At 37.4% G+C, this 14,806-nt stretch overlaps 1 protein-coding gene across 7 annotated transcripts in view; it reads left to right on the forward strand.

Annotated features, from left to right (window-relative positions):
* ADAM22 (ADAM metallopeptidase domain 22) overlaps positions 1-14,806 on the forward strand; it is a 128,758-nt gene that overhangs the window by 81,713 nt on the left and 32,239 nt on the right. For all 7 annotated transcript variants that reach the window (XM_066316985.1, XM_066316993.1, XM_066317039.1 and 4 more), the window contains exons 9-17: positions 285-359; positions 2,415-2,486; positions 3,502-3,668; positions 5,401-5,485; positions 5,937-6,027; positions 7,885-7,936; positions 9,822-9,921; positions 12,644-12,715; positions 13,145-13,237. In XM_066316985.1, the coding sequence (XP_066173082.1) occupies positions 285-359; positions 2,415-2,486; positions 3,502-3,668; positions 5,401-5,485; positions 5,937-6,027; positions 7,885-7,936; positions 9,822-9,921; positions 12,644-12,715; positions 13,145-13,237 (807 nt within the window). The remainder of the gene's footprint in view (positions 1-284; positions 360-2,414; positions 2,487-3,501; positions 3,669-5,400; positions 5,486-5,936; positions 6,028-7,884; positions 7,937-9,821; positions 9,922-12,643; positions 12,716-13,144; positions 13,238-14,806) is intronic.

Genomic DNA, 14,806 nt, shown 5'->3' on the forward strand with positions numbered 1-14,806 from the left:
AATTTTTAAATACTACTACATTGCAAATGAAAAAGGTAAAATGTTTTTCTCATTTTGAGTATAATTTTACCAGAAACTCCCATAATAAAGCCTATATAATTTTTTATGTTGCAATAGTGACAAGTGGCTAGTTTATCTCACTTTATTTTGTTTCAAAGTAAATATTCTAAACAGAAACTTAATTCCCTGTTTGTTAAAGTGGGGAAGCCACTAAGTGCAGATGTTTGTTACCAGTTACACTCTCTCTGTATTGTTAAGCTCTCAGAGTTACATTTTCTCCATAGGTTCGTCAGATTCCACGTAAAATTGAAGAGGAAACGAAATACATTGAGTTGATGATTGTAAATGATCATCTAATGGTAAGACTGACATATTTCAACATCTTACAATTAGCCTCAACTTGTCTTAATTTATCCAGAGAGCATAACAGTAAAGAACACTGTAAGGCCAGGTTCAATTCAGTATGTCCTCAATAGAAGAGATTATGGTTATTAACTATTGATGAAGTTGGTTTGAATTTTGGAAAGTTAATTTCACCAAGAATGCAACTAGGCCTGAGGATCAGACAGAAAGGCCAGAAAGTAACTAATGTCAGTGTGACTTAAGTTGATGATTTTCTTTCTGGCTTTCCTGAGCATTTGTCTTTGTTACAGACACTCAGCAATCCATAGTGCAGTTATTTCAATTGTGCAGCAGCTGTGTGGGATGGGGATATTAACAGTGACTAGATTTTCTTGATACATCCCAATCAATATAGAGAAAATTATTTTGTTAAACTTCTCTGGGAGAATACAGTGGGTTTTTAACATAGTGGAAACAGACATAATAACAGTTTATTGAAGAAAAGCCAAACTAATTCAAATGGGAAAAACCACAGATTTATGTCAATGAAGATGATTTATTAATCATCTGATGAAGGAAATATCAAAGGAAATGGTAAATTCTTCATCACTTGCAATGTTCAAAGGTAGCTTCAAACACAAACAATGGATTTGCTGTTGAAGTAACTGGATAAAACTCAACTTGGTAGTGCCCATCTGACTGGTGACATTAGATGATTTTATGGTCCCTTATGGCTTTAAAATCAAAATATTTCTATGAATCTTGTCTACTTCTTCTGTAATGTGCCGCAATTACCTCATGCAATACCTGAATTGGCAAAAATAGCCATGAGAGTATACAAGTGTACAAGGAGTGTGCCACTGTCCTTAGACAGTGTACTCCTTCACCAGCTCAGTTTGGTGAACACAGGAATAAATTCTTGGATTAAAACTAATAATACTGGATGAAAATTCCTTTAATCAGTAACTGTGTTTGATCCTAAAAACATGAAGCCACAGCTTTTCCCTTGGGATCCTATCCGTTCAGGCAGATTTTCTTCAAGGACAATGTTTCCTAATTTTGTCTAATCACAGCTACTGCAAGGGTCAGTCCAGTTAGGAGTTTATTCTCTGAGATAAGTGCCAGTGATCAAAAATGCCAAATAATTTCCTTCTGTGAGAAGAAAATATCATTTGCTCTGGGCTTAACTTCCTTGTTTTAGTGGTTTTCCCCCCCATTCCTGCTTGAAAGGATGGCCTTTCCTATGGCCTAGTTATGGGAAACTTCTTGCCCACTAAAAGATCCTTACTTCCAGAAAAAATGGAAAATTTTCATTCTAAAATCAAGCATCGGGGGGCACAAAATGGCGAAACATTTCTGAAAATCTTCTACACTTTGTCTTAAATTCCTCTGAGATACCTGCGACTTTCATGCCCATGATGCTCATTCATAACTGATTTTTTTTCTGCAAATAGGAGTACCTGGACAGCTCTTTCCAGTGCCATTTTTATAACACTGCTTTACAAATTTCAGTAAAGGTGCCATTGGAGTCTGATTGCTGAAGTGGTTTGAACCAGTTACTGTGGCATTATAGGAGTGTGAAACTACACAAGAAGAAAACCAGAAAACAGCTTAAGAGAGAAAATTGAAAAAAAAAAATAAAAGGAGTCTGATAGATTAAAAGTGCAGGCACTTCTGGGATAACACATCTTAAGGAGTCTCAGCTGTGAAAGTTTTTATTGCTGATTTCTGCACTGGCATTTGTGATTAATTTTAAAATTACCAACAATAATGTTAATGAAGAGAGTAACAAAATGTTCCTGTTCTTACATCATTTTGCAGTAAAGATCCTAGGGTACTTTCAAAAGAGGAATTCATACCTCCTCACAACAGCTGTTGTGAAGTATATCAGGAATGTGCATTTCTGAGCTATTTTCTGCTATTGGTTGTTAACATTACACTCAGCACAAGAGATAAAACCTTGTGCAGGGGCTTTATTGTTGACATAATTCCTTTTTACTTCATGTTGTTTTGGAAATAGACCTTGTTTTTTCTGAAATCCGTACTGTTACTGGTCTGTGCTTGTTTCACAGTGTAAAAAGCACCGCTTGTCAGTTGGCCATACCAACAGCTATGCTAAATCAGTAGTGAACATGGCAGATTTAGTAAGTATCACTCAGCTATATGTTCTTTTACGTGTGAGATGAGTCATAAGATTCTCCTGATGATAGATACAAGAGTTATCAGTTCATGGTATAACAATAGCAATGTATGTGAAGATTACAAATTTTCTTCTAGAACCATGATCATTCACCCATAAAGCCTTTGTCTAACATAAAGTATCAGAGGGGTTTTATTCTGTGGCTTTAAACCTTTAAGTTTAAATCGTACTGGATTGGTCCCTTGAGTCTGAGTTTTAAAGAGCAACTTAGATATGACAATTTCTAGCACAGGATCCCTGTTTTGACAACTTCAAAGCCAAAAGACAATCTGAAATTCTAATGCATTAAATTTCTCCAGAAAAACTGCACTTGAGTAAATTAGTTAGAATAGAGACTTACATAGAGGTGAACTATATGGATTATATTTATGATGCTAAATTTTTGCACCTTTGGCTTTTGCACCTCACCACAGAAAAGTATTGGAAAAAGAAAAGTATTGCTAGAAGAGGAAAATGCTTGAAAGTATTTGGTGTGGAGGGTTAACACAGCATTGAAAGGATGGCCTTTTTTTGTGATTTAGCGAGCAGGAGTTGAAATACTCCTGTAGATGTATATAACAGTGAAAAATATGGCTTTATAGATCATTGTTCCACATAACAGGGCCCTTGTGTGTCATTGGGTGAGCTAGCTGTTATAAAAGACCCATTAATTTCAAATCTTTGAACTATTTGGAATGTAGTAATTTTTCAAAAATCACATTTTTCTTTTGTGTACCTCTGCCTGTGTAGGCTAAGAGAAGGCTAAGAGAACTCATTGAAGATTTAAACCTAAAATTTTGGTTTTTACTTTGTTTTTTATGTTTTTCAGTTTTAAGGGACATAAGATTACCTACAAGAATGTAAAGTGTGTTAGAATAAGCTAAATATTTAGTTATGTAAAAATGCAAACGATTACAAAAAAGGGATAAACCTCACCTTTGTTCTATTTAACATATTTGTTCATTCTGTTAATGTACTAGATATATAAAGAACAACTTAACACCAGGATAGTATTGGTTGCCATGGAAACCTGGGCTACTGATAACAAGTTCACCATATCTGAAAACCCCTTGGTGACTCTACGTGAGTTTATGAAATATAGGAGGGATTTTATCAGAGAGAAAAGTGACGCAGTTCACCTTTTTTCGTACGTAACCTTGTGTGATGTTTTATTACTGGGTTTTTTTTCTTTCCTTGGGGGTTGCTTCTCACAAGTGGCTAATGCATCTCCTTTCTCTTGTGTGTGTAATCCACAAAAATTGAGAAAATAATATTTTGGATGGGGAGGTGGGAAAAAAAATTAATGCACAAGCTGCCTGACAGTGCAACTAGAGGTTTGACTCTTATTTTAGTTTTAACATACTAAGCCTGAGCTGCATGTGCTGTAATCCTTTGTTAATCTGTGCAATTACCTCCTCCATAAGTGCAGCTATCTGAAGAGTCATGCATGGTTCCACCTCAGAGGCTGGCTTCTTCGGCAGTAGAGCATGGGTTGTTTAAAGGCAGAACATTGGTTTTGAAACTAACGAGATTTTCTGCTTAAGTGCACTATGGCCTGCTTTACTTTGTTGAATGACCTGCATGCTGCAGGATTACTGAAGTGTTTTAGATCCTCAAAACAGTTTGTTCTCCCAAGACATTTGAGCTATAAGAATAATAAACTGAGAGGAATGTTATTTTCCCTAAGTATCTTAATTGTTTTGAAAATAAAATTGATATAAAATATATTTACAAAAATACAGGAGAGATATATGGCTGAGATATTTGCTCCACACAAGACATGCCAGATGAATATCTCTGTTGGAGGCCTTTTTTGTCTCTGCTGACTGTTTTAGGAGCCTGTAAGAATTAAACTTAACTTAAACACCTTACTTTGTATGACTTCAGTACAGTTCCAGGATACCCAAGCCCAGTATCCACTGTCAGAATTTTTGCATGTACTTAATTACTGCCACTGATTTCTGCCTTGAATAAAGCCAGTAAGATCTTCAAGTGATGCTTGCAGATTTTGGTTTCTCTGTGTCTCAGATCTTCCTCTCTTAAATGGGAATCAGGTTTCTCATATCTTTTGTGCATCTTCTCTGGTGTTTCTAAAATTGTGTCTGTGAGTGGAGTAGGGAGGTGGGGGTAGCTGATGTGAGGGTGCAAATGAGCTGGTGTGAGTGGTTGCAAATGAGCTTCCACCTTTAGCAGGGTTAGTCCATTGTGATCTTTCTTGATGCTTTTCTCTTCTCACCTGAGAAAAATAATTTGCCAGATGGATGCCCAGGTGGAGCAGAGTATATTTTGTCTCTAGTAACTGGCAGTCATTCATGCTGATATGGTCAGCACTAAAGAGGCTGTAGCTCAGAGTGCATCTGTTCCTTGGATGAGATTGGCTGTAGCTCCAGGGAGTTTTCACCTACCTCTGCATCTTCTGCATCTTCGGCTAATGCATCTCCCCTTGAGTTTTACCACATCAGCACTGCCCAATTAGACACGTGTCATTTCCCTAGTCCCGTGTGTTGGGAGCATCTCCTCAACTCTGCCTGGACCATGTGCTGGCAGAAGCCACTCGCTGCAGGAGAACATAAGGAAACAAGATGCTAGGCAGATCCAGGTGGTCTGTCAAAATATTCCCCTTCATCTCATATTAGGTAGTCTGAAAAGGAGGAAGAAAGATGGCATAAGTTTTCTGGAGATAACTCATGTGAGCTTTGTGAGTGTTTATCTGTTTTTCCCATTTGATTTTGCATAGTTTGCAGCATAATGGTGGCATCCAGCATTTGCAAATGCCAACTTCTTGTTTGGAAATCAGAAGGATAAATACTGGAATAGGCAGATACAAAACTCATGGACTGAGCAGAGTAAACTTCTTTTTCTTTTCATTTTTGTCAAAGGGGGAGTCGATTTCAGAGCAGTCGAAGTGGTGTGGCCCACACTGGTGGAATCTGCTCCTTGCTTAAAGGCGGAGGTGTGAATGAGGTAGGTGGGGATACTGGTATGAGCAAAAAGTGGTGGAAATTTATCTCCATGGAATTTATCAGTGCAGACATGTTCCTCAAAATATTTTGCCTTTTTTTTTTTTTTTTTTTTTTTTTCTGATGTAGAATCTTAGTGCAGCTCTATAGAAGGGACACTTCAATGAAGAGTGATGAGTGAATTAAGTCAATACACTTTCACTATACTTTTAAGCAAATTCTGCAATATCCTGTCATTCATATTTCCAGCCACAATGCCAAGAAAGAAACAGACTTTCTCTTATTTAGCTTGTCTATAAGCCAGTGTTTAATTTTCATCTAGCTACCCTGAAGTGAGAATTCTAACCCTGTGTATCTGATTTTGCCTTTTTTGCCTTCATATGAGAAAAGCTTCACTTGAATCTGAGATACCAGTGTGTTACTTATTATTTTCCTACCTTTCTTCTTTCTTTCAGTTTGGAAAGCCAGACTTAATGGCAGTTACCCTGGCACAGACCTTGGCCCAAAACATTGGCATTTTCTCAGACAGAAGAAAGCTTCTAAGTGGTAATTTTATCTGCTTTTTTCACTCTGTCTCAAGAGAAAAATCTTTAAAAGTGGAGGACCTTATTAATGTCTTTCTGATATGTATTTTTCCTTCTGTTTCTCACAATGTTGAAATATTTTTATTTTTTGCAGTAACATGAGAAGGGGTCTGACATACTAATTTTCCTCTGTTTGAATGCTCTAGTATCCAATTGCCTGTAATTCCTGACAGCACTGGTGTCACCATTTCATCCAAAATAGACCATAAAGGTGCCTGCCACTTCTATACATTTCAGGGAGACTAGTGTCCCACCCACAGACCAAATGGCTGCCATCTTATGACACGAGGGTGGGAATATACATTATTAGATCTGGGAATAATGAGGAGCTTCCTCAGTACTGTTACGTAGAACAGTTTTAATAATACAACTTTTTATCTGTTCCCCTTGATTGATTTCCTCTTGCAGGTTACCCAAATCCTGTTTCTCCTGTAGATTACCCAAATCTCCAGTATTTGCTACCCTGCTGCTACCATTTCTCTGCTGTAACCTTGGTATTCAGCTACTTAGTTATCCCTGCTTGCCTGCAGTGCTTTAATCTCCACCACTGTGCCTGCAACAAGCACTTCATCTTCCTGCTTCCATGTTATATGAAGTCCCAGCTTGATATGATTAAAATAAAAAATACAGTTTTGAAACAATTTAGACAATGAACTGGAGTGTGGATTTACTGATTGTGCGTGCTTGTGTGGCCTATATATAAAAAGATAAATTGCTCTGTTGATTAGGGTAATTTTTTTTCAGGCATTGTAAAGACAATATATAATGCACAGATATATCTGTATTTAAAGTTGTTTTTTCTTTCAAATTATGTAATACTGTTTTTAAAAATACTCAGAAATGTGGGATGGATGCTATATCCTACAGACATTTTCAGTCTTCATTTTCCAGCCATGTATTTTTGAGTGGATGTAGAGGCAGGGTAAAAGTGAAAATTGTAGTAGTGGTGATTCCCTTTCTTTATGGCTGAGAGGCGCAGGACACTGTTTTGGTAGGAAGAGAGGAGAAAGCAATTGTTAGAAAGAGCTTCGTTTTCTTTCTAATTGTACTTTTAAAATGGAAGCAATAAACTGATGTTCCTGTCTACCGTAAGAGAAGTTATGGAACATGCAAGTGGAAAGCATTTCTACTGAAATTAAAGCAAGACACAGCTTTGAAAGAGGAGGATTGAGACTAGACCAAAGTATTCCCAGCTGGCAGGGCAGAAGGGAGTTGCATGGGGAAGGGAGGCAGGCAGGGGAGGGAAGAAGTGAGGGAGAGAAAGAAGGGAGGGAGGGAGAGCAGAGGAAGAAGTTGATAGATCCTGCTGTATCACCCTGTGTTCATTGATTTGTTTTCATTCCATGCTTTGTTTTGTCTGAATTATTGTTTGGGGTTTTTCAAGGGAAGATTTTCAAAATCATATTACTATACTCCAAGAAGAGATCTGAAAAAATAGAAAAGTAGAATGATTCTTTCCTTTAACTCTGAAAATCTGGGAAACAAGTATCATCACTCAGGAGAAGATGAGAAAGCTGACTCATGACTTGCAAGTGCTGAAGGCTAACACTGCTTTTTCATGTAGGGGAAGGAAAGAAAAACAGGACATATTTTCAAAGCTCAGGATTGCATAGAATCGTGTAGAGTTTCTAAAAATTTTGGCAAGGTGCACTGATACACTTAAACTAAGGTGTGCAATAAACCAGCAAATTATTCTTTTCAACCTGTCTGGAAATATGAAATGGAACTGAGTACAGTGTGCTTTTTATGATAGGAATTGTATTATTTTGCACTCACAAGACTTGAGATGTAACTTTTTATTTTATTTTTTTTTTGTCAGGTGAGTGTAAGTGTGAGGACATGTGGTCTGGATGCATAATGGGAGATATGGGGTAAGACATTTCACTAGAGAAAATTCATGTTCTTCATACGGTGACATAAAGGAAAGGTGTGAAAAGTTTCCTCTTTTGTGGTTCAGCAGAATATTTTTGATGACTCAATTTTCAGAAAGTAAAGTATTAGAGTATACAGAGGCACCTTCAAAGAAATGTGAGGATAAGTGAGTTTATGAGAAGGGCATGTGAGTATTTTTGGTGAATGCTGATTTAACTTGGAAAGCACAAGGCTCAATAGTCAAGCCAGGTCAGTACAGAGAAGCAGAAGCAGGCGTGGATGATTTTCTCATGCAAGTTTGCTGTTGAGTTGTGGAAACAATGACAGACCCTAATTCTTGAAATTTTATAATCAAATTTCTGAGGCATGTCTCATTTTCAATGTTTTTGTTGGAATCTTTCATCTATCTCTATCACTTTTTATTACCCAGTTTCTGTGATATTGGTAGGAAAACTGCCCCCATTGGAGGCTGAGTATGTTCATACCCATGTGTAGTATCACTGGAGAGATTTTAACATAATGACTTGTGAATCAGCAAATTTTTCCTGCTGGATGAAATTTGATGCTTTCTGAAGTATATTCTGACCCTAGCACTTTTTATTACAGGCCTGTCTTTTATCATGTGTATGAATTACATTGCAGTCTAGTTTTAGATATGAATTACATTGTATTCTAGTTTTAAATATAGACAGAGCTCAGTTTTTAATTAATTTTGAATGGATCCACAAATTTCACAAGAGCTTTGCAGTCAGAAAAATGTTGAGCAAAGAAGTATGTCTCATTCAAACCTCTTTGAAAGTGTGAATGTGTGCCCTTTTCACCTTACTATACCTGAAAACATACCTGGTAGGATTTTTCTCATTTTTAGTAAGTTAAAAAGCCAGTCTGAGAGGCATTTTTGATTCTTATTAAAGCTATAAATTCCCATGTTAAGGCCTTTAAATTCTTTATCTGAAGTTCAAACCTTTCAAATAATTTGGTACATGAAAAAGCCTTGAATTTACCTATCTTATTGCTGAACTTCAGTGAAATTCACAGTCTCTGTATTGTTTACACCTAATTCACGAGCATTACAGATGGAAAAAGCCAATTATGGTTTGGAAGCTATCTCTCCAGCACTGCAGGATAGCATTTTGGCTAATATTTTTATATCCAGTGGTGAGTTAATAGAGGAAAGCCCTCGAGACTCCAAAATCTCCTTGAAGCATAAGTACTTTCATGACTATGGACCTGAATATAAAGATCACTGCAGTTGCCTTGGGAAAAGTTATTTCCCTGTGGAAAGGATCCATGCAAAGATTTTCTGCATCACATTGTTTTTCCGTGAGCACTCTGCCTCAAGGGCACTCTGTACTCAGTTGAAATTTACTGAGCAGGACACACGACAGAGAGAAACTGAAGGGTGTTAGGTGGTGGTTGTTAGGAGCATGTTTAAAATGGCATAACTCTATTATATAAAAATGCTGTGTGTCAGGGGAACCATTTTCTCTGAGAGACAAACAAGCCATAACCTGTCTTTGTCTCCTGCAGTTTGTATGGGAGGAAATAAATGTATTTCTAAGATCAGGCCTGTTAGTGGAACAAGTCACACTTGTGCAAACTACGCGCCGAGTCAGATCTGTGCTCTTTGGCATGTAAAAACTTAGTGAAATGATCTAGACCTCTCACATTCCATGAGCCCTCTGTCATTGTTGACATTTCCTTATTATTTACTGGAAGGATTTTCAAATTAGATAGACTTACAAACAGACAGTCACTCTGATTCTGAACAGCATGTTTTCATTCTTTTTCTAAAGTATAACATTATATTTCTTCTGTTTTGAAAAAAGAAAATACAGTGTAAAAAGCACTAGAGAAAGTAATCTTTCTACTTTATTCTGTTAGGTACTATCTTCCAAGCAAGTTCTCGGAGTGTGATATTGAAGAGTATCATGAATTTTTAAACAATGGAGGGGGAGCCTGTCTTTTCAATAAACCAACCAAAGTAAGCATTACATTAATGTTGAATATTATTTCTATTCCATTGCTAATTTTGATGAAAGCAAGAAAAATGAAAATGATAATGTTGGAAAAAACACCTGTAGTTTTGATAGCTTTTGTTCTTTCTAAGTACTAACTATTCTGGTAACATATGGGTGTAAGTAGATTATTTTAGTTCATAGTAGTTTCGAAATTACTTTAAAATAGATTTCTAATAAAGTCGTTTCATGTCCAGTAGAGTATCCATAGCCTCTGACTGAGAATCATCCCTCATGCAATTTGTTCTGAATATTGTAAATACAACACTATTTTGTATTTGAAACAGGTCTGTAATGGAGGATTTGCAGCAGTTTTTCGGTATATTCCTGCTCCATTTACTGAAGCATGTCTTAAATGTAAAGCAGGCAGGATAATGATCTTGACTCTTTTATATATATAAATAATGTTAACCTGTATTTAATGGCTGTCTTTCAACAAGCTAAGGAAAAAGGCTAAGGCAGAAAGACAGTCCAATGTGGGGAAAAAGGCTTATCTGGAAACTGAAGTGGTCACAGATGTAAAAGAGAAGAGAGTCAATTCAGGAGTGATGCATGTTCCTTCTGGTGAACCTGAGAAAAAGTGCATCTTCTGAAAACCACAGAATTTCAATAAAAGTTAAAGAAGAGAAGAGCAAACATGAAATCTGAACAAGCTGAGCCTGCTTATCTCTTAAAGGTCTCTTTTGAGGAAAGAGTATATTACCAGAACTGGAAAAACCACTGTAATTCATTAATAAGATGTAAAATTTCTTATTTAAAATGTACCTGAGTTTTAGAAGTTGGCTTTTTTCCATCTCATTAAAGGTGAAGAGAAATACGGCTGATTTATTTACTTGCCAAGTGCATTGTTTATATAGTGTAATGTGTCTTACTTGGTTTTATTTTAGTGATTGTGTTCATTTACACATCTGTCAGTTGGAAAAAAACCCAATTAATCTCCTTTCAATTTAGTTTGGCAGCACTTTAGGGTGTTTTTTTTTTTTTTGATGGCATACAGAAATGTGAGTTAGATGTGGAAGCCAGGGCGATTTAGTCTCTTTTATGCATTGTGGTTTGGATTGGTTTAAAGATTTTGTCAGTGGATGTCTGTCTAATTAACAAAGCTGTCAAAGAAGTGTTTCCTAGCAAGGGTGGTGAGACACAAACTTGTTTTTGTTTTTCATGCATTATGAGATAAAGGAAAGCTGATGTGACAAGGTACACTGTTTGGCAGTGCTCCTCTCTTAGATCAAAAATTGCATCAAATTACAAAAATTACATCAATGGCTGCTGGAGCAGATTGAACATATGCTCTTTTCAAATGAATAGATGAATGATATGACTTTGGGGAAAGGTTATCCAATTTGCTTTTAATATTTGGTGGTTTTTTTAGCTGTTCCTATGTGCTGCAGCAAATTAGTCCAATATTTCAAGGCAGCATGCTCTTTTACCGCTGTCCCTTTGTCTCTGTTGTGCAGCACACCGAGAGATTTTGAAGAAGTTAAGATGCCTGGAAAAATACATAGGAAATAAGGAGTTTTAACAAGTCTTTAATAATTCTAAAGGCTTGCATACATTTTATGTTAAATTCTACATATGCATTGCATGCTGCAGTCAAATTTCCATTTCAATAGGGGATCTAATAATAGCACATCAGCCTGTGCCAGGCTGAGGTTTGTGGCACAGTGAAGTACGTGGGGTGATGCTCCATCCTGTGGGCTCCTGACAGAAAGGCAGCAGCCGGTGAGAAACACTCTACAGCATGTATGATGTACTTGGACAGATGGCTCAGGAGCAGAGTGATTTTTGGAATGGTCCTAGTTTAATTGGAGATCATTGGAGGATGATCTGCAAAATTTTAGTCTGGTGACACACTTAAATGCCTTCTCATTTATGTAATAAAAGCTACTATTATGTTTTCTTATGTCCAAAGGAAAAAAATGGTTTTCTTTTGAGGGAACTACCTTTAAAAGCTTTAGGAAGATAGAAAAAAAAAATAAACTGGGAAGAATAGAGTGTAAGTGTCCCTTAGAAGAGGCTGTGGCATACAAATACATAGGTTTTGATCTTTTGAGTTACAGTCCAGTGGGAAGGCTGAAAGGAAAGGGAGGAAGCCTTGTCAGCAATACCTCCTGTGCACATCTGCCTGTGATACATACTTACAGAAAACTGTGGAAAGTTCCCAACAGTGGGAGAGGAAAAAGGAAAGAAAAATACAACTGCAACAAAAATTGACAAAGAAACCTGGCCTCTTCTTCCCAAGCGTTTCTGAGCCACATAAATGAACCACTTTTTATGGCTGTTACTTTTGAACTTACAGAGCAGGTTTTGACCTTTCAGCCCTTGTCACTTGAACTCCAGAACAACAGCAATTGCAACCACTGTGAAGATAATGAAATTGTCATATCTTAAAAATTTATTTTCCTTTATTGTCACACCTTTTGTTTTTTTGCTGTAACTTCTGCTCAAACTGAATTTACTGTAAAGCTGACACCTATGCACAGAAGATGTCATGTGACTCGGCAGCATTGCTGTATTAATTTTCAGGAGTGTTCATTCTCTGTACACTTTACTTGTGTCAGTCTGTGTCTCCCTGTTTTTCAGTTAATGCATTTGGAGTGCTAGCTTAAAAACCATGTTTCACAGAGCAAATATGACAGTAATTTCCTTAAAAGAGACATGCCCTTTGATTTCTCAATTTCCGTGCAGCTTCTGGATCCTCCAGAATGTGGCAATGGCTTTGTGGAAGATGGAGAAGAATGTGACTGTGGGACAATAGCTGTAAGTGCCATGTACTTTAAATTAACAACTAGATTTGTCCAAGAGTTGGTACTGCACATTGCTGCTGTTAATGATAATTAGAGGAAGACAAGCAGGGTGAAGGCTATGTGCCCAAGGATTCATAGTGATAACTGCCTGTGCAGAATAAGACCTTCAAAGACATGAAAGAAAGCATTTTCCTAGATGAAAACACTGATCAGTGCTAAGATGTTAGTATTTAATGGTTGACAATATGAAGTTAGAAAAAATATTTTCTATCTTGCACAGGTAACAGCAGTTTCATACTGCACAAGTGCATGCCTTTTTCTGTCTCTAGGAGCCTAAAAGAATGAATACAAATTCCTTTGGGTAGCATGCTGAGAAGTGATAAGAGGTTGGGGTTCATGTGCTTTTCCCATGTGTTGTGTTCTCTGTGTGTGTGTTCCTCAGGAGTGTGCCAGTGAAGGAGGGGAGTGCTGCAATACCTGCACCCTGACAGCGGGCGCCCAGTGCAGCAATGGGCTCTGCTGCCGGAAATGCCGGGTAAGGGCCGGGACCTCCCCTGCAGCAGCCTGGTGGGAATGCATCCAGTGGCTGCAGGCACTACAGCATGTGTGTTTTCCCTTGCTGACCTTGTGATTACTTTTCTGAAAGCTTACCTTTTAAAATTGGCTGAAATCTGATTTTTCTGAGGCCCTACTCTGTCTTTTAGGCTTGGCTTTTTGGGGCAGGGTCCGTCATCAAATGTGGAGGTAAATTGAATCCTTTCAGTTTCAGACAAGTTTGAATCAGGTTGAAGTTCTGTGATATCTCATTAAAAAATCCTTGCTTAAAGGATAAATTAACCATAAAGATTTCATTAGATGTCCTTGTTTTTCCACTACGAGAAAGGTGAGGCACTGGAACAAGTTGCCTAGAGAAGCTGTGGATGTCCCATCCCTGGAAGTGATTAAGGCTGGGTTAGATGTGTCTTTGAGCAAGTGGAAGGTGTTCCTGCTTATGGCAGTGGTGCTGGAGCCAGATGATCTTTAAGGTCCCTCCCAACCCCAACCATTCTGTGAACATGCACATCCTTATTCATGTGTTCCTCCCAGTGCCATATGTGTTGCTCTGGATTTGCCCCATGAGACTGAATGGGAAAATCATACAACAGAGTGTCTGAGGGAAGGATGTAGTAAAAAACACAAAAGTGCAGCCAGCAGAATTACTCAGAGGGATTAATCTAAAAGACACCTGACTTTAGTTTCAGTTTGGTCTGCCTGTGTCTCCTTACGTTTGTACTGACTGAAACCCTGTTGAGTAAACAAGCCTTGTGTAAACTGTAAGTTATTCTTCTTGATGCATCAGTAAATACTAAAAGATGGTTTAACCAGATCGTGGCTGTAAGGAGCCCTGCTAAATATAACTTCAAATAGTTGTTTGTACTCAGTAATAAAGATAATTAGTATTAATGTAGTTAAAACTGCTGTACTATGTGTGATGCTTTTACCTTTACCTTTTTACCTTTGTTATACCTGTGTACATTTGAGGGTTTCATTTCCTTAGGAGGATGATTAATAATTACTGTGGACCACATTCTTAGCTTTGTGCTCATCCTAACGTTAAAAAGTAAAAGCACAGATTATGCTGGAACAGATCACATTTCCCCAAGCACATTCCCTTTTTTAACATAATAATAAAAAGACCCTAGAAAATTGCCAGTGTGGGTGAATTTTGCTCAAGAATCCAAATCACGTAGGCTCCATATTAAAGACTATCAGAACAAAACAAAGCTTTTGTATACCTATTTCAATTTTTTTGCAAATGAGAAAAGGGTTTATCTACTTACAGAGTGGCAAGGGTGAGTAAACAGAAAAGTAGAATTTTACAGAACATATATACCTAGGAGGTGTTTATCAGGACAATTCAAAAGACTGTATATAAAGTTCCGAAACTTGGGATTAACTTCCCCTGTAATATCCTGCCTAAAAGCAGGAGTGAATGAGGGGTTGCAAGCAATACATGGTGATTATATATCGCAGAATCCAGTAGTGTCTCTGACAACATTTGTGTCTGTCTGCATTTTTCCAGTGAATGGTAGAAAAAAGAAGCTGAGGGCTGAGAAAGTACCAT

Source organism: Sylvia atricapilla, chromosome 1, assembly GCF_009819655.1.
Source record: "Sylvia atricapilla isolate bSylAtr1 chromosome 1, bSylAtr1.pri, whole genome shotgun sequence".
NCBI classification, from domain to species: Eukaryota; Metazoa; Chordata; class Aves; order Passeriformes; family Sylviidae; genus Sylvia; species Sylvia atricapilla.